The 24,417-nt window shown below is 31.4% G+C and overlaps 1 protein-coding gene across 1 annotated transcript in view; it reads right to left on the reverse strand.

Annotated features, from left to right (window-relative positions):
• The window catches only part of LOC126891987 (zinc finger protein 271-like), a 76,713-nt gene that overhangs the window by 11,978 nt on the left and 40,318 nt on the right, over positions 1–24,417 (reverse strand). Inside the window, exons 4-5 of the mRNA XM_050661363.1 lie at positions 23,685–23,959; positions 15,059–15,255 (exon numbers count right to left, since the gene is read on the reverse strand). Of these exons, the coding sequence (XP_050517320.1) occupies positions 15,059–15,255; positions 23,685–23,959 (472 nt within the window). The remainder of the gene's footprint in view (positions 1–15,058; positions 15,256–23,684; positions 23,960–24,417) is intronic.

Raw genomic sequence — 24,417 nt, forward strand, 5'->3', positions numbered from 1 at the left:
CCATATTAGGTTATATATGTATAACAATTTTTCTTTTGCTTTTATTCCTATATATTTCATCATTTCTGGTGCTACTTCATCGCTTCCTGGTGCTTTTCCAATCTTTATCTTTCTTATTGCTTCTTCTAGTTCTTCTTTTTCTATAGTTTCTGTATTTTCCGTGTTTCTTATGGATACTCTCTTTATGTGGCTTTCCTTCTCCATTGTGTTCACTTGATTTCCATTCAGTAACAGCTGGAAATGTTCCCTCCATCTTTCCATTATTGTTTTATCGTCATTTATTATTATTCCTTCCTTGTTCATTATTTGTTTCAGTTTCGTTTCTTTGTTGCTTCTTAGGTTTTTCAGTGTTCTATAAAATAATTTTACGTTTTCTGTGCTGTTTTCTTCCATTTTTTCTCCGAATTTTTCCCAACTTTTCTTTTTCTCTTTCCTAACTATCTCTTTAACTTTTGTTCTTTTTCTCTTATAATTTTCATATTTTTGTTGTGTTTTGTCTTGTATGTATTCTTTCTATAATTTCTTCTTTTCTTTTATTTCTCTTTTCACTTCATCGTTCCACCAAGACGTTCGTTTCCCTCTGTTGTTATTTCTTGTGGTTCCACATATTGATTTAGCTGTTTTTATCATCGCATTTTTAAATTTTCCCCATTCTTCTTCTATTGTTTCTGTTATTATATGTTCATTGTCTATTTCTTTCTCTAGCCCTTCTGTGTATCTTATTTTCGTTGTTTCTTCCCTTAGTTTATAAATTTTTATTATTTCTTTGTGTTCTCTGTTTATGTTCTCATTTCTTTTTATTTCTTTTCTTTTGCTTTTGAATGTGGTTTCTAGTAGATAGTGGTCACTACCAATTTCATAACTCCTTTTCACCCTTACGTCTCTTATCCAGTTCTTCTCTGTTTTTTGCACTATAGTATAGTCTATAATTGATTGTTCGTCTCTTGATTTGACTTCTCTTGTGATCTTGTGTATCCTTTTATGTTGGAAGTGTGTGTTCATAATCACCAGGTTATTGTCTAGACAGAATTCAAGTAGTAATTTTCCATTTTTGTTTATTTTTTCCTCCCCATACGGTCCGATGACATTGTTCCATTTTTCTGCTTCTTTCCCCACTCTACTGTTCATGTCTCCTGTGATCACCATTTTCTCTGTACAATCATTTATCACTTCTTGTAATTTGTCCCAGAACTCATTCTTTTCGTTTTTTGTTGCGTCTTCATCTGGTCCATAGCATATGATTAGGTTTGTATTGGTTTCCTCTGTATCCATATATATGTCTACTCTTAGTATACGTTCGTTGTAATATATCCAATTTTTTACTTTGTTGATACTATCCTTCTTAAGCAGGCACGCTACTCCTGCCTGAGCTCTCTTCGTTTCTTCCACTCCACTGTATATTAGTAACATTCCGTTTTCTAATATTATTGATCCTCTTCCTTTTTTCTTTGTCTCTGTTATAGCTACTATTTCAATGTTCTTATCTCTAATTTCTTCCCCCAGTTCTATTTCTTTCCCATTTATACCTCTTACATTCCATGATGCCATTTTCAAAATTGTTCTGTTCATTTCTATGTTTAAGTTGTACTTCAATTTGTTTTTCCTTACGTTTCTGTTATTATCTTTAAATCTGGTCATGTCCCTGTTCTTTGCCTGTTTTGTTTCTCGGTCCATCATTGTGTTTTCTACAGCTAGTTTTTTGAACAAGTTGGTTCTGTATTGTATGTTACTTTTTCTATCCGGCTTGTTTTTTGGTTCCATTTCCACTTAATGCCTTCAATAATTATGAATCCATATCCAATTTTTGTCCTTTTCCCATTAGTCTTTTCCTCTGCTGCTATCTTCCTAAGGTTTCTTTGTATTTCTATCTCTTTTAATGTTAGGTCACATTCTATATATACTCTATGTTGTTTATAGCTCATTAGTTTACCCTTGGCTTTCAGTATTTTCATTTTATCTTCGAATTTTTTACATTCTATAACACACATTGTTTCATTTATCTTTTGTACCCTATTTATTTCTGATTTTACTCCCATTTTTGCTTCTATGAAGTTCTCTATTTGCTCTGTTCCTATTGTGTCTAGTGGTAAGCCTCTCATTATTAGGTTATTTTTCTTCTTTTCTTTCTGACATGCTTCCAAGGTTATTTCTATTTTATCTATTTTTTGTTTCATCGTAGCCATTTCTTTCTTTAGATTTTCATTTTCTCTTATTATTTCTTTCATTTGCAACTTGTATTCATTATTTTCCTTCCTAATTTCTTTTAGTTCCTCAATCATATTACCCATTGTATTTTTTATATCTTCCAGGTCCTTGTTTTTCTTTTTGTTATCGCTTGCTAATTGTCTCATTAGTTCCATCATTTCGTTCTGGCTGCTGGTTTCATTCGTTGATGGTTTCGACCTGTCTGGTGTTCGGTTCACTTTTCTACTCCTGTTAAATATATCTGGCTCCTCTTTGCTTTTTCTTTTACCGTCCTCATTAATGCTATCATTACCATCCGCCATCTTTCTTCCTATTCAAATTATTAAAGTAGGTATGTATTTATAAATACAAATATTAAATCAAATTAAAACCTACTTGATTAAATCAAATTAATTAAATTTTTTACTTTAATTACAAAATATGTGTGACTATATACTACTACAAGCTGTATACTACATGCAAGCGTGTGACATAAAAACTGTCAAAGTTATTCAAATTGTTTATAACCTAGAAAGTAGGGTCTTTTTCAAACGAGTTTTTTAATAACAATTTTAATAAAATGTTAATTTTTTCTTAATGCATCTTAAAAGTAGACTCTCGGATAATTTATTGCGATTTGCTAAATATCTCTAGATTCACTGTTAGGGCAAGAACAGTTGTATAAACAACTGCTCTCTGGGATAAACAAATTAAATAACTTATAAACTATTTGGTCAATCTGGTTGAAATTTAGTGCACTTAAATAAACCATTAAATGGCATAATTTAAAGTAGTTAAATTATATATCATTATGTAAAAAGTAAAGTTATTAATATTTAAAAATTAGTGCAAAAATGAGAGTTGCTTGCAATTATCTAGGTCAATTGTTTATGTATATTATTATGAGTACTATCAAATTAAAGAACTTTTTAAGATCTACAACACTTATTTAAAACATTTTTCTCTAAAATTAACAAGAAACGTTTTATAGTAAAAAAACTGAGTTTTTCATTCTTTGTACCTGTTTAAAAAAAAAGAAGAAAAATTAGCTGTACGTCTTCACGGAATTATCATCAGTTATCTCTCATCTACCGTTTAGCACCTTCAAAACCCTGCTTAACATTTTTTCATGTTTTTTTCCCTATTAACTGGGGTAATAAGTTGTTTAATCTATAGAAGTAATCGGCTTGAGTTCTTAGATATTGGAATGCATAAGGCCAAAATTTAGAAGTTGTTATTAAATATTGCCAAAACGAATTCTGGGGTGCTGTCTTTTCCACCCTGTTATATGGAGTTGAGGCTTGGACACTAAAACAAAACATCGAAGCATTCGAGATGTGGTGCTAGGGTGATTCGAAAAAACTTTTTTTCTTATTTCCGATCGCTATAGTGAGCAAAGGTTGCCATTGGTATAGACTTAAAAAAAGCACTAATTATTATTTTTTTATTAATTTGTCTTCCGGTCGCGCAATGCCATCGAAGTTAGCAAAAATTGTGAAAAACCTTAATTTTTCAAATTTTTTTTTTAAACGGGCCAGATGGTTTTCTTTGAGTTCCTATACCATGAATTAACTACTAAAAGTATGTAAAATCAATATAAATGCACTTATTATACATTTGTTTCATATGGTCCGGTCGCGCAACGTAATACAAAATGAGTAAAATTAGTAGTTTTTGCAAAATTTCAAAGTTTGACTGTTTAGTACAATTGAATCATACGACTTTTAGAGATGCTATAGTTTAATTCAATTACAATAATATATTTAAAATCCAAGCATCTAAGATACATTTTGATATTCAAGTGGAATTAGGTCGCGCAGCTTCGTCAAAAACAGCAGACTACCGAGAGGCGAGGCGAAAGCGACGAATGCCAGCGAAGCTCGCGCAGCCACAAATAGAGATACATGTGGGAAGACCTCTACAATGGAGTATTTGTCTTCTCCATTACAACGAACTGCCATTCCGCCACCTTTTCCAACGCTTAGATGGAAATACAACAGGCACTATAGGATATCCGGACCGATTGGAAAGGCCCTACCTGATTGTGAAAGACTACCATTTGTTGTTGATTTTAATCGTTGGCATCGCTGAGCGGTGCAATAATGTGGTTCTAATATAACCGTCTCTGGAACTGTGTCCACACACTTTACTTGAAGCTACGGTCACTAGCTTAACGCATCTTTCAACTGCCTGTGTATGGCGTGGCAAAGTATCTATACTCATAACAGGCTTGAAGTCATTGCTCACATACTGTTTTATCTCTTCATTAGTCAATGTTCTTAGCAGTAGAGGGGAGTCAGTGTACTGGTGTTCCATTTGATAATTTCGTAATACTATTTAGCTTCAAAGTTTGAGTTTGGTGGTTTAAAGATTCTGATAGAGTCGCTTTCAGATATTGCTTGCTTTTCCTTCATGATACGCCTAAAGCCCAGCTCTCGGATATGGTTTCTGTCATCAGTTACCATAGCAAAAAGTAAATTTTCGGGATGGGCAAAGTAAACATTCCGTTGTAAAACGGGATCAACAACTTGAAGAAGCTCTTCTGGTAAGTACCTTGAATATTCAATGATTTTGTAATCATGTCTAGGCCCATCTGCGAATTTGTGGCAAACCACATAGGCATATTATAACATTTGAGAATGAATGTGACAATCTCTCTCAGATTTTCAGAAGGGTTGGACACACTGATGTATAAATGCAAAACTCAGTTTGCAGTAGTGAGCCATCTTGAATGTGACGTTGGGATAGGATCACCTACCCACTGATATGTCTTCTGAACAATGTCCTGACTTGATGACTTCTGATATCTCAAGCAAGTACAATTATTGCTGCTTGCTAAAAATACGCTTGTCAACTTTTGGAATCTCACAATCAATAGGATTAAAATCAATAAGTGGTAGTCTTTCACAATCAGGTAGGGCCTTTCCAATTGGTCCGGTATATCCTATCGGGCCTGTTGTATTTTCATCTAGGTGTTGAAAAAGGTGGTGGAATGGCAGTTCGTTGTAATGGAGAAGACAAATACTCCATTGTAGAGGTATTCCCACATGTATCTTTATTTGTGGCAGCCCGCGTTTCGCTGGCATTCGTCACTTTCGCCTCGTCTCTCGGTAGTCTGCTGTTTTTGACGAAGCTGTGCGACCGAATTCCACCTGAATATCAAAATTTATCTTATATGCTTGGATTTTAAATATATTATTGTAATTAAATTAAATTATACCATCTCTAAAAGTCGTATGATTAAATTGTACCAAACAGTCAAACTTTGAAATTTTGCAAAAACTACTAATTTTGCTCATTTTGTATTATGTTGCGCGACCGGAAGATATGAAACAAATGTATAATAAGTGCATTTATATTGATTTTACATACTTTTAGTAGTTAATTCATGGTATAGGAACGCAATTAAAACCATCTGGCCTGTTAAAAAAATATATGAAAAATTAAGGTTTTTCACAATTTTTGCCAACTTCGATGGCATTGCGGGACCGGAAGACAAATTAATAAAAAAATAATAATTAGTGCTTTTTTCAAGTCTATACCAATGGCAACTTTTGGGCACTATAGCGATCTGAAATAAAATAAAAAGTTTTTTTCGAACCACCCTACTAAAGGCTCATTCTCAACATATCATGGATGGACCGCGTCACTAACACGCAAGTACTCCAAACTTTAGACAAAAGATGCGAAATTATAAATGAGATAAAAACTAGAAAGGTGGAATACTTGGGGCACATTATGAGGGGTGAAAAGTACGAACTTTTACGAATTTCGAGGGTGGAATTCGATCCGAGTGGTCAACAAATTGTTATAAACAATTTAATTGTTTATAAATTGTTTATAAGGCTCTGGCTCATAAACTAAAAGAGATAAAAAATAATGTTTCAAATAAAATTTGTTCGTTAATAAAAAACGAAGAAAAAAACGTTTACTTAACTTAAATCCAACTATTAGAACTCAAGATATTGTAAAATTAGTGCACAATGCAAATTGCAAAATAAGTATTTTTCGAAGCTTTATCGATCGTAACTCGGCTTCTACGCAAGCAAATGAGCCTTAGAAGATCACATTTTAAAGTTTAATGAATATACTTCCGAACAAAATTTGTTAAATTACTTTGTCTTCATTTGTTTTAAAGTTATATCCATTTGAAGTAAAAATTTTCTTAAAAAAATTGTACATTAATTTGTTTATAAGGGTTTCAAGCAAATTTGAGCTATAAACATTTATACTTTAATTAACAATAATGATAGAAGAACTCAAAAGGAACATTTTGAGCGTAAGAAAATGTTCGTATGTTTATTTTTGGCCAAGATATCGATATTTTAATAGCGCGCTCTAAGGCGCGAGATTGGCTCACCGCGTAAAGGTTCACGCGCTAACTTCTCGATGCAAATTATAATTTCTATGTATATATACGTTATCTTCATTTTTCATTTTTGAAGATAATAATAAAATTTTATCATATAATTCTTATAATTAAATCATCATACTGTACCTCGTATCACCTTTCATTCTATTTACTTTGTCTTCTCTATTTTTTTGTACTAAATGAGAAAAAAAATTAAAAACTAATATTTCAGAAATATAACTAAAAAGTAAGTTGATATTATTTATTAATACTATTTTTACAAACATTATATTTCATGCATCTGCATCGAGATATATAGAGAATCTCAGCTTTTTTACATCTGCATAAGTTCTTAGAGCAATTTTTACAGTTCACCAAGAATAGCTGAAAGTATGAAATTCTAACTGCCTGCGCGAACAATGAAGTGAGAACGCACTCGGAAGGAAAAAGATAGCCTGTACGCGCGGGTGAACTTTAAAATATAGGTACAATCGGAGACACAAATGTAGAAAAGTAAAGTTTGAATAGTTTCTAATAGGTCCCGTACACAATTATTATTGCTGTCATTACTTTTCTTCAGTATATTTGTAGTATTTTTTTACAAAGTGAGATGTAATAAAATAGATCCAACAAAAACCGCTTGTGTTGCTATAAATTATGGCATTATAAACCAAAAATTATATTTTTATATTGACTATTTATACTTTATATTACCATTATATTGACCAAAAGGTTTCGGAGAAAAAGGGCGTAAGCAGTAGGGTAATAAAGTAGTAATAAAATCGTCTATTGCAATACTAAATAGAAATTAGATGTTCGGTCCCGGTGAAGCATAAATATGGTGTCTTTGTACCAGTACCTTTTGTTAAAAGAGATATTTATAACCTTTCTCGTATCCATTTCCATAGCATTTGTCGTCATTGTTTTATTCAGTCCACACAAACTTTTCACTAATTTAAAATCAAAACTGACATTTTTTTCAGCGACATATTGTTTTATAGAAGCCCATACTAACTCTATAGGATTCAAATCCGGATAATATCTTGGGTAACCGTAAAACTGAATGTCCTTTATACTCGAGTATTTTGTCAATTTCATAGGTTTTAAACAGAGGTTTGTACAATTTTGTAATGTCGTATAATTCAAATTTCAACATGCCATCTGTAAAGGAAATATTTCGCGTTGTCAGCCACTGCTGCATTTCTGCTTTCCTGGAAGACATAGTTGGACATTTCTCAGTTTGTACGTTGTGATAAGGTGCATCATCAATCACTAAAACGCTGTTCGGGGGCAAATTTGGTATCAGTTTATCCTGAAGTCACTTTTTGTAATTGTCGTAGTTCATTGCATCATGATAATCTCCTGTTTTTATAGTAGGTTTGTAGCGCAGATAAGCGTTTTTAACAAAACCACTTTCACCTCCAGCATGCACTATCACAAGCATCTGTCCTTTAGATACTGGTTTTTGTATGCCCTTGTTTGAACTATCAGACCAGCTCTTTTGGTAGGTATGAGATGAATGGAAGTATGTTTCATCCATGTATATAATTGGGTGATTTGCGTTCCTGTAACGTTTCATACTACGTAAGAAATTCAGTCTAAGATGTTGAATATTGGGCTTTTCCATTAATAATTTTCTATTAGTTCTGATTTTTCGCCAACGAAATCCCATCTTTCTAATTACTGTTCGTAGGCTTTCTATGGAACCTGAGTAGTTGTACTCCTCTGCAAATGTTCTGTGTATGCGTTTCACAGTTGGGACTTGTTTTTGTGTTATACAAAAATCCATTATATAACGTCGAAGACGCCCCTTATATCAAAATCGTCCAAGCACGTTTTTGAAGCGCTTTTTTTTCTCTTTTTGTTTGGAGTTACAAATGAGGAATATTCGCCATCTTCAATTAATTGCATTTCCCGAGCAATTTTTTGAACTCTGCTTAAACTAACACCTGTTGCCAATACCACACGTTCCTGTACTTTTTTCAAATCTCTACACGGTTCATTGTTTTTCGGTTCATTTATCATAAAATGAATCACGTTTGCTATCACTTCCCGTGTCTGATAATTTAAAACTTTTCGCTTCAGATTCGATTTAAACAAAATTTGCAAATTTTAAATTGATTCTCCTTTGCGGTTCGTACTTACAAAAAATGTTTCGCAGACTGTACCGACTTGTTCACGTTACAAACGGTAGATATTAAGTGAACGCTCAGTGAGAGATCCGTCGGATGACGAATGCGCATCATGGGCGTGGTTATTTTCAGACTTTCAGCTATTCTTGGTGAACTGTACAGTTACATGGTGGTACTATGTCGGTTCTTGTAGGCAGTAAAACTAAAACTGTCTGGGGCTTCAGAGTCTAATTATCTATATGCTATCCATATAAAGTGGATCTAGTTCTTTTGCAACATCATCAAGGCACGTCAATTGTGTGTATGCCGCCACAACATAAATGCTCGTTTTATATGCAATGATGATGCTGCTAAATATCTCGATCCATTTTTATATGGATATCACATATTGGCTCATTTTCATGCGTAGAAGCCGAGTTATGATCGATAAAGCGTCGAAAAATACTTACATACTTGACTGTGAGCCGATTTTACGCCTCATAGCGCGCCATTAAAATATCGATATCTTGACCAAAAATAAACTTACGAACATTTTAAAAAGCTGAATATGTTCCTTTTGAATTCTTTTATCATTATTGTTAATTAAAGTATAAATGTTTACAGCTCAAATTTACTTGAAACACTCATAAACAAATTAATGTTTTTTTAATGTAAATTTTTTTAAGAAAATTATAACTTCAAACGGGTATAACTTTAAAACAAATGAAGATAAAGTAATTTAACAAACTTTGTTTGGAAGCCTATTAATGAAACTTTAAAATGATACCCTCTAAGGCTCATTTGCATGCGTAGAAGCTGAGTTACGATCGATAAAGTTTCTAAAAATACTTATTTTGCAATTTGCGTTGTGCACTAATTTTACAATATCTTGAGTTATAACTGTTGGATTTAAGTTTAGTAAACGTTTCTTTCTTCGTTTTTTATTAACGAACAAATTTTCTTTGAAACATTCTTTTTTATCTCTTTTAGTTTATCAGCCAGAGCCTTATAAACAATTTATAAACAAATAAATTGTTTATAACAATTTTTTGACCACTCGGATCGAAATCCACCTCGAAATTCGTAATCAGCTGCCAAAAATCCATAAGAAACCGTCGAGTTTGTCCATCAGAATTGAAAAGGACACGGTGACCCCTCTGGCGCCTAGACTATAACGGGTCCCGGTGAATTCGTAACTATTTTAATTCCCCATCCTAAGAACAGGCCAACTGGCAACTCTGGCGCGTAGTTAATTTTTAGATAACCACTAACTACCGGTGAATTTGTAACTTTCATTTTTTAAGTAACGTTGATAATCTAATACCGGTATTCCAGGTATGTAGGTACCTGTATAAATTACCCTCTTTGGAGGTGGTGTAAAAGGATTCATCATTTATGTATTGTCTCTTGATTTATTAGAGAGAATCCAAATAAATCTTGTGAAAATGGCTGAAATTCTTGTAACAGATTTCGTAATGAGTGAACGTTGGTGTAAGTTATTGGTGGTAAATAATTTTAAATTTCACTTAAAGAAAGTGCTAAAAAGTGGAAAACATTTTACTGTTCTGCATCTGGTTGCAAGGCAACTTGTTATAACGATGGTAAGTTTTTACGTAATAAGTGAAATAGCCCAAATAAATGAGTAAAAATACACGGTTTTTATGACATTCAGTGTAACTCCTATATGTAACAATTGTTTTAATTTCCATATGAATAAAATTACAAAATTTATGTAAATCTGACAAATTTCTTCTCAATTTATTTTTTTATTGACAATTTAAATGAAAAATAGCCGATTTTTTAAGAATTTTCGTCTATAAGTTACAACATTTTACCAAACAACTGAAAAAAGGACCGATTAGTTTATTAAAATAGCATTAAAATGAGTTGAAGTAAAATAGAATTGGAGCTTTGTTTATCAATAAACATTAACTACGTTACTGTCCAATTTATTTCTTACGATTTAACCTAACTACCTGAGGTATTAGATTTAATCCATGGTTTCGAATTCACCTATAGAAGGTTTGAAGTTGGCAGGTTCAGGTAGTAGAAAAGTTACGAATTGGCCAGTGTACATTTTAATTTGAAAATGTTTGTCATTAAAAGTTGAGAGTTGGCGCGTGTTTCTGCTAACAAAGTCGCAGTGGCCATGATGATTTCTAATCTCCGCTAGGAGTGGCACGTGAAGAATTAAATAATTATTTAGCATGTCCTGGAATTTACATAATCATGAAATAATACTGTATTTAAAAAATATAACTAAATATAACCATAATACAGATTTAATACATACTTTATAAATTTAGGCATATATTTAACTGTACTATACAGTCATAAATAGGACGAAGAAGAAATGATGGCGACCATTCTTAGTATTCTAGTTGATGCTAGGAGATGTAAAGTGGCCTAACCCACAATTTTACCAAAACGCATTTATTACATTAAAGTTATCCCTTATTTAAGTATTTTCAGATGCAGAGTGGCTTAAACAATTTAACTCTAATAAAGTAGTTCCATTTTAACTTTGCCCATGCGTCATGATTTATTTTCATACAAATTAAATCAAAACATAAGGTGAAACGTATGTCGTTGTGTCTAGTATATAGTATACATAGTGTGACCAACTCCAATTGAGGCGAATCCGGGACAAGACTGAAAAAAATACCTAAAATCCGGGACATTGTAATGAAAACCGGACCATTTTTTTCAGAAGACAAAATACAGAAACGAAAAAAAGTCCACCGTTTTAGTTTTCGCAGAACTATAATACCCTGATATAAAACGCATGCGTTTGGAATGTGGTATTAGTGTTACACTCTAGAGTCTAGAGATTCTCGATTTTTTTTTTCATCCTACCAATTCAGTTTGATGTGAATTCTTAGAAGAATAACGAATTCAAAATTTCAAAATAGAATTTTACCAAAACGTTGAAAATTCGGATGGCCCGGAAGCCTTGTCCGGGACGCCGGGACATGACTTCGTAATTCGGGCCAAGTCCCGGATTTTTCGGGCTAGTTGGTCACACTAAGTATACAGAATACAGTATACACAGTATACAGGATGTTTCATTGGGAAACGGAAATACTTTAATGGTGAATAGAGGTCACCAAGCTGGTTCTAGATATACTACATTTTTTCCGAGTTACAGGGTGTTTTATCGATTTTGTCCATTTCTTTTCTAAGCTATAACTTTAGAACCACCCTGTATATTTTTTTGATATTTGGTACACATATGTCTCATCCAAAACCCAAACGACCGACATACTAACCATAAGAAAAATCCAGGTCCGGATTAACAAAAAATTATAAAGTAATTGTGACCTTAAAACAACACAATGTATATTCAAATTTTGAAAATCTGTTTGCATTAAAAATGCAAATATGTTTAATGTTTAATGTAATGTTTAATGTTGACATTAAAAAGCGGATATTATTAACTTTTAGTTATAAATTATTAAAGATAATGAATAAATACTCGTTTTAAAAATAATCAATACTTATTTACCACATTTGAACGACCCAATTAGTAATCACAAGAAAAATCCAGGTCCGGATTAACCAAAAAAAATATAAAGTAATTGTGCCCTTCAAACAACACCCTGTATATTGAAATTTTGAAAATTTGTTTGCGTATTTTAAAAGAGCATAAAAAACTGCGTTAAAAAGTTCATGTCAAATTTTTGCGCAGATAATTTAATTACGGCAATTTTGAAATCATATTGATTAATTCTGTGAAGGTGACAAGAAGCTGCTAGAAACTTTAAGAACAATCCCAATGTAATTAGAAAATCGATTCGAAATCTTTTAAAACTAGCAATAAAATGCATCGAACAAAATGGCGGACATTTTGTGGAACTGTTATAATTCAAATATTTTTAATTTATGTTAAATTGTTGAATGGTCTAAACGATTTTTTTTATTAGATATAGCTGTTTTTTAATAATTTACTAAATCATTAAAATATCCCAAATCTAGCAATTCTAATTTTTAATCATGTGCATACAGCTACAAATTCAGAGAATCCATGAAGCCAGCGTAGTAAATAAGTATTAAGTATTTTTAAAATAAGTATTGATTCCTTAACATTAAATTATTAAAAGTTAATAACACATGGTTTTTAAACGCTTTTATTTAGTTCAATAGATTGCGTCAAATCTTTGGATGTTAATTTGACTACCTTTTCTTCCATGCAAATAAATGAAAATTTGCAGACATATGCATTCGCGGGAACAATACACGAATACACAACAAAAAATTTTTGTTTATGTTTATTAATTGTTTAAATAAAAGAAAAACGATTTTAATGGAAAAAGGCCTTAATTCTCTTGTTTTTTACAATGTAGAAACTTGGAAACTTTTACGGATTGTAGCTAATGATATAACCTATACATAATTTCACTTCTTACGTTAATTGTTTACGTTATGAGTCATAAATAAACAATAAAGTTTTAAATTTTGAACACTCATATATTTGTTTATACAGTACGATGCAAATGAAAGGAATAAATTCGTTATTTCGTAAAAAGGCGACTTTAAGGAAAAATCCCGAAAGAGGTCGATTTTTATTTTTAAATTACGATATTTTGGCATATATGTCATACTAGCGACGTCATCCATATGGGCGCGATGACGTAATCGATGATTTTTTTAAATGAGAATAGGGGACATGCGATAGCTCATTTGAAAGGTCATTCAATTCTTTATTCAGTACTATAAAAATTTATATAATTATTTGTACAGGGTGCCCAAAAATAATTTTTTAATTAAATTATTTGACAAAAAAGAAGAATGTATGTAATTTATTTAACTCAGAATACATTTTACAGTTGCCCGTAAACATAAAAAATGTGTATTTCAGAACTAAACATTGCTTTTCGATTAAATTAAATATTCAAGCCAGCTCCCGCCAGTCACCTGCCTCTTGGAAGTTTTAACATTCAATTTAAGCGAAAAGCAATGCTTATTTGTGATATAAACATTTTTGTCTGGTTTCTGACAGCAGTAAAATGTATTTTAATTTAAATTTAATAAGTTACACACATTCCTCTTTTTTTTAAACGCTTTTCTTTAGTTCAATAATTTGCGTAAAATTTTTAGAGGTTAATTTGCCTGCCTTTTCTTCAATGCAAATGAATGAAAATTTGCAGACATATGCATTCGCGGGAACAATACACAAATAGTCAATAAAAAAAATTTGTTTATGTTTAATAATTGTTTAAATAAAAAAAACGATTTTAATGGAAAATGCTTAAATTCTCTTGTTTTTTACAATGTAGAAATTTGAAATTTTTACGGATTGTAGCTAATGATATGAACTATACATAATTTCACTTTTTACGTTAATTGTTTACGTTATGCTTCACAAATAAACAATGAAGTTTCAAATTTTTTGCCGATTCTGACTACTTTTTATGTTTGTACATCATATTTTAATAAACATGACGATATATTTTAATGTTAGAAAAGTGTAAGACTAAAAAGTAAAAAATAAAAAACTACGAAAAAAAATTTTTTAGGAAACGCTTTTCTTTAGTTCCGAGTGACTAAAATTAAAAATATTAAAAAATCAACTAAAAGGCAAAAAATAAAAAAAATTGAAAAAATCCAACACATTCGTTAAAGAAAAGCTTGGGGCGAAAACCGTTTATTCGATGAAGACGCGCCACGCTTTTCTTTGACGAATGTGTTGGATTTTTTCAATTTTTTTTATTTTTTGCTTTTTGGTTGATTTTTTAATATTTTTAATTTTAGTCACTCGGAACTAAAGAAAAGCGTTTCTTAAAAATTTTTTTTTCATATTTTTTTATAATCTCAGAATCTCAGAATTCTTTAAAATTTCAATATAATTTCAAAATTGATGTAATTAAATCAACGGCGCAAAAAATTAAAATATATCTTTAATAACAGTTTTGTATGCTCTTTTAAAATGCGCAGACAAATTTTCAAGATTTCAGTATACAGGGTGTTGGTTCAAGGTCACAATAATTACTTTATATAATTTATAACTAAAAGTTAATAATATCTGCTTTTAAAAATTAAAAAATTAAAGTCATAAAATTGTCTGGCCGAAAAATAGAAGCGAACCATTAAACTGACTTTTTTGTGCTCTTTTCAAATATGCAAACATATTTTCTAAATTTGAATATACAGGGTGTTGTTTTAAGGTCACAATTACTTTATAATTTTTTGTTAATCCGGATCTGGATTTTTCTTATGGTTAGTATGTCGGTCGTTTGGGCTTTGAATGAGACATATGTGTACCAAATATCAAAAAAATATAGTTTTTCCGTTTCCCAATGAAACACCCTGTATATACACAACGACATACGTTTCACTTTATGTTTTGACTTAATTTGTTTGAAAATGAATCGTGGCGCATGGGCAAAGATATGGAACAACAATAACAACTTACCTCTTAACTCTATTATTCCTTGTTTTGCCATAGCTTTCATTTCATCTGTAGTCAGAATAAATTTCTGAACTTTCACCAGCTTATCTCCCATTTTGACAGTTTTATTTCCTAACGAATGGGTGCTCGTATCAGGTGTAGCAATATCCTGTAAAGCAGCTGTTGGTTTAGGATTAGGATCAGCCAGTGAAGGAGTCATTCTAAAAAACACAATTATTAAAAAATGAAGGTGGGGAATAGGGAGAATGAGACGCCAATTCAAAACTGAATTTATGAATTTGGAACATTGCAATTGTAGACTTGCAGTCTGGTTAACGCGTTAATCTGACGAACAAGAAATTTCTTCTTCAAACATTCTTTGGTTTTGAGTTATTAAGCAAATTGGTTGCCACAATACTCACTATTATGTTCTCCTTTTGATTCCATAAAATTATGTTTTGACTAGGAAAGTTTTGGGGTAGTTCTGATTTCTTTCATTATGTATGGATTTTGGGCTGCTGAATCCGAATATGAGGTTTGCGGACAAAATTTCTTGCCGGAACATTGAAAAAATCGTGAAAAAAGCGAAAAATTTCAGTTTTTTCCGCTTTTTTGCTCAAATCTCGAAAACTATTAACTTTTAGTAAATGGTATGTTAACAGAAATTAAAGTACTTAAAATTATCTAAAAATATCACTATTTACTTTTTTTTAGACGAACCGTTCGGTCTAAAGTACAAGTTGAAATTTGCCAATTTTTAACGGTCTCGGCAAAACTCACTTTTACATTCCAAAACTTTATTTTTTATTAGAATGCTGTCATTTGATAAATTTCTCCTAGTTTTCTGTACAAATAATAAATGTTAGTTCATAGGTATAGTATGTCTCTGGTGACAGTTTCCATGAGTCCATTCCGTCCTAAGAGGCCGGGAATGTCTCTGCTTTTCCCTTAGAGCCACAGAAGATCAGGCACAGATGGAGTCACAGTTACAGTTATTCTGAACATTTCCCTCGGATCTGTTATCTTGATTTCTGATAAACCTTGAGGTTTTGTCCTTTTAAAATGAATTAGTTGAACAGCTCCCTGACATCCATAAACCTCAGGCGCGGGTTTCTGTTTTATCCGAGGAATGGATTGCTTAGGAGCTACTGCATGTTTTGGTGCAATACAAGAAATGCCACGTATGACGTGAAAAGTGTGGTATTCGTCGATTGTATGTACGTTAAAATCAGCGATATCGTACACCTGCTGTGTAAAGCACGGCAGGTAAATTTTCTGCGGATCGCCTGCGAATGCTGACACTTCCAGGCGAACAGCTTCTGTATAGAATGAACAAAACCCCAAAGAGGAAACTACATCAACCTATTTTCTTGAGCCGTATTTTTGTAGAGAAAACGGCCAACCCTGCAAGGAATGGTGAGACCAACTATCTGGGCCTTACTGCCGCTACAAGACTTTGAGCAAGCGCGTTGCTTATCTGGAAGTGTCAGCAATCGCAGGCGATCCGCAGAAAATTGACCAGCCGTGCTTTACACAACAGGTGTACGAAAACGCTGATTTTAACCCTTTCTATGCCAGGCCTTAATTTGCATGTTGGTCCCTCAATCCCAAAGGTTTTTTCATGCCTTATACAGGGTGTTTCATTGGGAAAGTAACATACATTAACAGTAGAAAGAGGACACTTAGGCAGTCTCAAAAATACCATACTTAATGGGTCTTACTTCCTTAATAACAAAGTTACTGGGTGTTTTATCTATTTTGCCATTTTCTTATTTGGTTCATAACTTTTTAACCACACTGTATATTTATTTTATATTTGGCACGCAATTATAACTTAAGGTGTACAATAAATTAATTTATTTACAAATGTAAAAAATCCAGGCCCGGATTAAAAAATATTAGAAAAATATTCCGACCCAAAAACAACACCCTGTACATTAAATTTTTTTAAAATGGATTTTTTAGTTGAAAAGAGGATGAAAAACTAAATTTAATCGTATACTTTGAATTTTCTGCAAAATGATTTTTCTGGTCAAGTTTTGAATTTGAATTCTGAAATTATGTCAATTGCGAGAGCTCTAAGTAGAAAAAAAAATAAATACAACTTACAACTTGTTAACAGCACTGTATGTTTATTTTATATTTAATACAGGAATATAATTTTAGGTGTCCAATCAATTATTTTATTTACAATTATAAAAAATATTGTAAAAATGTTCCGACCCCAAAAAACACCCTCTATATTAAATTTTTTTAAAATGGATTTTTTAGTTGAAAGAGGATGAAAAACTAAATTTAGTGGTATACGTTGAATTTTCGGCAAAATGATTTTTCTGGTTACATTTTGAATTTGAATTCTGAAATTATGTATGTGAATTGCGAGAGCTCTAAGTAGAAAAAGAATTAAATACAACTTACAACTTGTTAACCGCACTGTATATTTATTTTATATTTAACACGCGAATATTTTTTTAGGTGTCCAATCAACTATTTTATTTACAATTATAAAAAATCCAGGTCTGGATTAAAAAATATTGTAAAAACGTTCCGACCCAAAAAAACACCCTGTATATTAAATTTTTTTAAAATGGATTTTGCATTTGAAAAGAGGATAAAATACTAAATTTAGTGGTATACTTTGAATTTTCAGCAAAATGATTTTTCTGATAAAATTTTGAATTTGAATTCTGAAATTATGTCAATTGCAAGAGCTCTAAGTAGAAAAAATTAAAATACGACTTATATTTTAATTAATACCATTATTTCATCTAAATAATGACTAACTAATAAAGACTGAATAAAGAATACATCACTTTAATCAACAAAGTATGTATCTAAAAATTATAACAAAACAGCGAAAATGTGCAGCATAACTATTCAAAACTAAAGTACTTATTCAAAATTACCACCATCAAAAATTATTTTTATGTGTCAAAATGTTAGTATTTTACCAATTTAGATTAAATAATGGTATTAATTAAAATTAAATCATTTTTTAATTTTTTTTTACTTTGAGCTTCGCAATTCACATAATTTCAGAATTCAAATTCAAAATTTTACCAGAAAAAATATTTCGTCGAAAATTCAAAGTATACCATTAAATTTAGTTTTTCAGCATCTTTTCAAATGCAAAATCCATTTTAAAAAAATTTAATATACAGGGTGTTTTTTTGGGTCGGAACATTTATACAATATTTTTTAATCGGGACCTGGATTTTTTTTATTTGTAAATAAATTAATTGATTGGACACCTAAAAGAATATGCGCGTGTTAAATGTAAAATGAATATACAGTGCGGTTCACAAGTTGTAAGCTGTATTTCAATTTTTTTCTACTTAGAGCTCTCGAAATTCACATAATTTCAGAATTCAACTTCAAAATTTGACCAGAAAAATTATTTTGCCAAAAATTCAAAGTATACCACTCAACTTAGTTTTTCATCCTCTTTTAAATTGAAAAATCCATTTTAAAAAAATTTAATATACAGGGTGTTGTTTTTGGGTTGGAATATTTTTTCCAATTTTTTTAATCCGGACCTGGATTTTTTACAATTGTAAATAATATAATTTATTGTACACCTTAAACGATATTTGCGTGCCAAATATAAAATAAATATACAGTGTGGTTAAAAAGTTATGAACTAATTAAGAAAATGGCAAAAAAAGATAAAACACTCAGTATCTTTGTTATTAATGGAGTAAGACCCATTAAGTATGGTATTTTTGAGACCGCCTAAGTGTCCTCTTTCTGCAGTTAACGTATGTTAATTTCCCAATGAAACACCCTGTATATACGTCGCATATAAATAAACAAATAAATGACCACAGCATGTTTTTAATGTGAGTTCTCTGCCCCACATATATCTCAATTACATCAATCAGGACCCTATAGACAAACCTTCAGCACGCCAGGCAGTTAAACCTGAGAAAAAAATAACTTCAGAAAGAGTCTCATTAGAGATCAACCCTTTTAATGCAATATTAACCTGGGATATGAATTTTTCCTTTACAGGGAGTGAGAGCTATCTATCTAATTAGCCTTCTTCGGTCTATCTTTGGACATAGGTCTCTTCAAACATTTTCCATTCTTCTTTGCCTGTCGCTACAGTCATCCAACCTAAAGTCCACTTGCTTCTTGATATCATCTGCCCATCTCATCTGTGGCCTTCCTCTGCCTCGTTTATGTTCCCACTGTCTCCAATTTATAAGAATTTTATTCCATCAGTCTCCTTTTTGTCTTATATTATGTCCGGCAAATCTCCACACGGTGAGCTTGAAAAAGTTATTATCTAATTTAGGATATCGTCAACTTTTTTTGTTGGAATATCTTGTACAACTCAAAAGTAAACAATGCAAGACTAAATTTAAATCCGCTAAGCCTCCCTTTTTGAAAAAAAAAAAACGATTTTTTCTAAAAAAAATATAAATTTCAGAAATTTCTGAAGAATTTCTTGAACCGTCCCGCATATCCTCCAACCGCTGCATTTTTATTTAATTTGCAAACTAGTGGACAAAAAAAAATTAGATATGTATTTATTTATACAGGGTGGGCCAAAGAAAAGAATCCACCTCGATGTTTGGCAGTAGTTATTAGATTTTAAGGAAATGCCGAAACAGGTCGATTTTTATTTTTAAATTAAAATTTTTTGATATATATTTCATACTAGTGACGACATCCATTTGGACGTGATGACGTAATCGATGATTTTTTAAATGGAAATAGGGGTCGTGTGGTAGCTCATTTGAAACGGTGTTCAATTCTTTATTCAGTAATGTAAACAATAATATTATTTATACAGGGTGGCCAAAAAAATTATTTTTGAATTAAATTAATTGACGCAAAAAGAAGAATGTATGTAATTTATTTAACTCAAAATACATTTTATTGCTGTCAGAAAACAGAAAAAGTGTTTATTGGGCAAATAAACATTGCTTTTCGCTTAAATTAAACGTTAAAACTGTCAAAAGAGGTAAATGGGAGCCGATTTGTGATTTAATTTAAGCGAAAAAAATGTTTATTTGTGAAATAAACATTTTTTTCCATTTTTTTTCATTTTTTGACAGCAGTACAATGCATTTTGAGTTAAATAAATTAAAAGTACATTCTACTTTTTGCGTCAATCAATTAATTCAAAAAATATTTTTTTGATCGCCCTCTATAATGATATTAATGTTTATATTACTGATTAGAGAATTGAACTACCAAATGAGCTACCAAACGATCATTATTCCCATTTAAAAAACATCGATTACGTCATTACGCTCTGATTTATGACGTTACTAGTATTAGGTCTGGATCCCGCGTATGAAAAAAAAGTTGATTAATAGCAAGCTGAAAATTTGTTTTAATAGCTTAACGGTGTCTAGTCGGACAAACTTTGATATATGGGACCACTGGAACAGGGGAAGTTCTAATTGTGGAACAGGTTAAAAATTTGGAACGATCAGACCACGAAAACGGCACATGTATTTTGTCCGACAGAACAGACTTAAACTCTCCGAAGAGAGATTAAACTCTCACGCAAAAATCAGACTGCTATTTATCACCAAATGGACGTTTTAATGAGTGGAACATGTGGAATATGTCAAATGACAAGAATTATGACAGGTGATAAATAGCAGTCTGATTTTTGCATCAGAGTTTAATCTCTGTTTGGAGAGTTTAAGTCTGTTCTGTCGGACAAAATAAATGTGCTGTGTTCGTGGTCTGACCGTTCCAAATTTTTAACCTGTTCCATAATTAAAACTGCCCCTGTTCCCGTGTTCTCATATATCAAAGTTTATGCGACTAGACACCCTTAAGCTATTAACAAATTTTCAGCTTGCTATTAATCAATTTTTTTTTCATACGCGAGATCCAGACCTATATGAAATATATGCGAAAAAATTGCAATAAAAAAATAAAAATCGACCTGTTTCGGCATTTTCTTAAAATCGAATAACTACTGACAAATATCGAGGTGGACTCTTTTCTTTGGCCCACCCTGTATTTATATATTGTTGTGTTCATGTAGTATTAATATAGAAGTTTGAATAAACGTTTCTTTCATTTTTCAAACGATTACAACGATAGTTATTCCAAAATATTTATGTAAAATGTTACTTTTCAGAAATTTATATTTTTTTAGAAAAAATCGTTTTTTTTTTTCAAAAAGGACGTTTAGCGGATTTAAATTTTGTTTTGTATCGTCTACTTATGAGTTGTAGAAGATATCCCAACAAAAAAAGTTGAAGATATAGTAAATTAGATAATAACGTGTTTCAAGCTCACCGTGTCCATTTCAATTTTACAACTTCTTGTCTAACATCTCTAACTTTTGTTTTCTCTCTTATCCACTCGTTTCTCTTTTTATCCATTAGTCTTATGTGTAACATTTATCTTTCCATTGCTCTGTTTTTATGATTTTGTCCAAGTTTGCTTTTGTAAACCTCCACGTTTGGGAACCATAAGTGAGAACAGGGAATACGTATTGATTGTATAGTCGAAGGAAATGAAGCATTTTGGCTCGCAATTTTTTCGTCCAACATGGATTTACTTGAAATTTTCACAGAAGGTAGGAAATAGTCCAAGGATCATTTTCTATATCATGCCGCTGGACGCTAAAACCTTAGGGGTGGGAATTTTTTATTACATTTTAAATGCAAATCGATGTAAAAAGTAATTCTAAGAAAAAATGTTTTTTGCATTTTCTTCGTAAAACTAATATTTTTTCGAGTTATTCGCGCTTGAAAGTAACAGTTTTTCGTCGAAAAAATCGACTTTTTTGAGGGTTTTTTGAGAATACCTCGAAAAATATGCATTTAATAAAAAAAAAACTGTAGATAACACAATCGTAGCTCTTAGTAACCCAAACAAAATTCTTTTTCTATAATATCTTTAATACCAATACAAACCGAGATACGGCATGTTAAAGGTTAGCTTTTCTCGTCAAACGCATAATTTGAAATATTCAAAGCCAAATAACGGGAAAACTTTGCATTTTTCGAGAAAAACCTAAATTTTTTTTCAAGCATACAAATAAACCTTTCAAGGAATAATACTAAAAAAAATTTCTAACATGAAAATAGAGCGACTTATGATCAAAAAAAGGTCGGTACCTGTTTTTTTCTACGAAAAAATCAGTGAAAATAACCCCCTAACTACCCTCCTAATTAAAACTTGGTCTTCATCTTTCTGTAATTCCTTGTATATTTGTATTATCAATACACCCAAGAAGTTTGGCCTATTTAAAAGGCCTAATTTTAGAAAAAAATTAGAGTTTAAAGGAAAAAAGTTTTTTTTAATTTCGTATTTATCACCTTTTACTTCAAAATATCTCCGAAGATACTGGAGATACGAGTAAAATGATAGACTACTAAATTGTAGCTTTTTTAATAACCAAAATTATATTGTACATATATTTCATTAAAGTGACCATTTAGCGAGATATAGCTGTTTAAAACCTCTATTTACGAGCAAACACCCCCTTATTCGAGTCCTTTAAATCCACCCTAATTAAAAACTAAGGGATCTAACGGAATTAAATTTACACAGTCTGATAGCTCTTCAAAAATCCTACAAAATCATTTTTGAAAAACTATTTATCGCTAAAAATGAAGGAGCTATGTTTATAAAACTAATTATTTTTTCGAAATATTCGAATAGTCCGCTTATGGAACATTTTCAATGCATGTAAATATAACACCACAGAAATGGTTCGTATACTGGAAAATGACTTAAAAACTATTTGTATTTGTATTTCTACATATTTGTAAATTCGTATTTTTGTGTAAATAAATGTTTTCTAATTTTTTATTCTACTTTTTTTCTGTACAGATCTATTAAATTATCTACTTATAAAAATTGTAATGTTCTTAAGGGTGGTTTTTAAGGGTTGAAATATTACGATATTATATCTAAAGCATAAAACATTCATTATTTTTAGCCAATCAAAACCAAATTTTACCCATATTACACCCACATAATTACAATGTTTTTATATAATTTTTGACAATAAGGCGTAGTGTACACCCCTAAAAATAATCGACGCCCTTAAGCATGTTATAGAATATGTAGTACAGGGTGAGATGATCCTAATCCTAAATTTCTTTGTAAATCGATGCAAGCCAAAATTATTCTTTTAGGATAAGTATTTTTTATATATAGCTCCAATAAGGGTGGTTTTAAGGGTTGAAATATTATGATAGTATATCTTAAAGCATAAAACAATCATTATGTAACTAATAAGAACCAAATGTTGACATTATTAAAGTTTAAAATGTTATTTTATTATTTTTTATAAGTAGTTTTTTTAGGGGTAGTTTTCACCCTTAAAAAACCAAAAGCGTACAACGGCTCAATATAGAAAATGAACTAGAGGGTGAAATGAGCCAAATCCCAAATTTTTGTACAAATCGATGCTGGACGAAAAAATTGCGAGGTTTTGCCATTTTTTCAGTTTCATTTCCTCGACTAGTATACCTTGCTCTTAAGGTGTTGTGGATATCTTTTGTTTTTAAGGAGGTAGCTTAGTTTGCCAAATGCCGCCCATGCCAGTCTAACTCGTCTTTTGATCTCCGAGAGCGAGTGAGATCTGTACGGCTTAAATCTAGATAAAAAATAATAAATAAAAAATGGTTACCTTTTTAATACAAGCACAAATTTTACAAACCTAATTTCAGGCAGTGTCCTCGTATGTATATTTTTACGCTGATAAACTTTGGTTCCTTCTTGTCTGATAATGGGTTTAAGAGGCTCGATTGGCACTTCTTCCACTTCTTCTTCTTCTTCTTCGCCTTCTTTTGACTGTTCCGCTTCTGGGTCGAATTCGTCTTTCAAAAATTCTCCCACAATCTCCTCCGCAGTGGCAGAATTCTTGGAGGTAGTAATAGTTGGTCTAACGCCGGCTGAGGGATTGTTTATGTCGACCATTGTAAATTGGGATATCTATATTAAAAAAAGGACACAATGTTAAGTGAATATATATTAATTTACAGTGGGGTAACAAAAGAAAACAGGCCAAAGAAGGTTAGCGGTACTAATACACCTAAAATACTTCATGAAATACTGTAATAGAAATTATCATGAAATACTTCACACCCAAGAGAGCAGCACTAACACAAACAAAAATCAGAGTCGAAGAATACAGAATCCACGGAATAATAATACCGAAAAACAATATCAGAGAATATTGCTAAGAAGGAAATATTAGAAAACGATTATGGTCCAAGAGCTGGAAGCGGATTTTGCTCGTGATAAGTAATATGGAAAAACTATACGGGGATATGTTGAATTAGTTGTATACATGACTTTCCTAAACGGGCGAGTGGGGGACGAGGGTAGTTATAACTATAAGGGGTCAAAGTCGCGGTTATTTTTTTTGTGACGCTCATGATCGACATAAT

The sequence above is a fragment of the Diabrotica virgifera genome, chromosome 9, assembly GCF_917563875.1.
Source record: "Diabrotica virgifera virgifera chromosome 9, PGI_DIABVI_V3a".
Lineage (NCBI taxonomy): Eukaryota > Metazoa > Arthropoda > Insecta > Coleoptera > Chrysomelidae > Diabrotica > Diabrotica virgifera.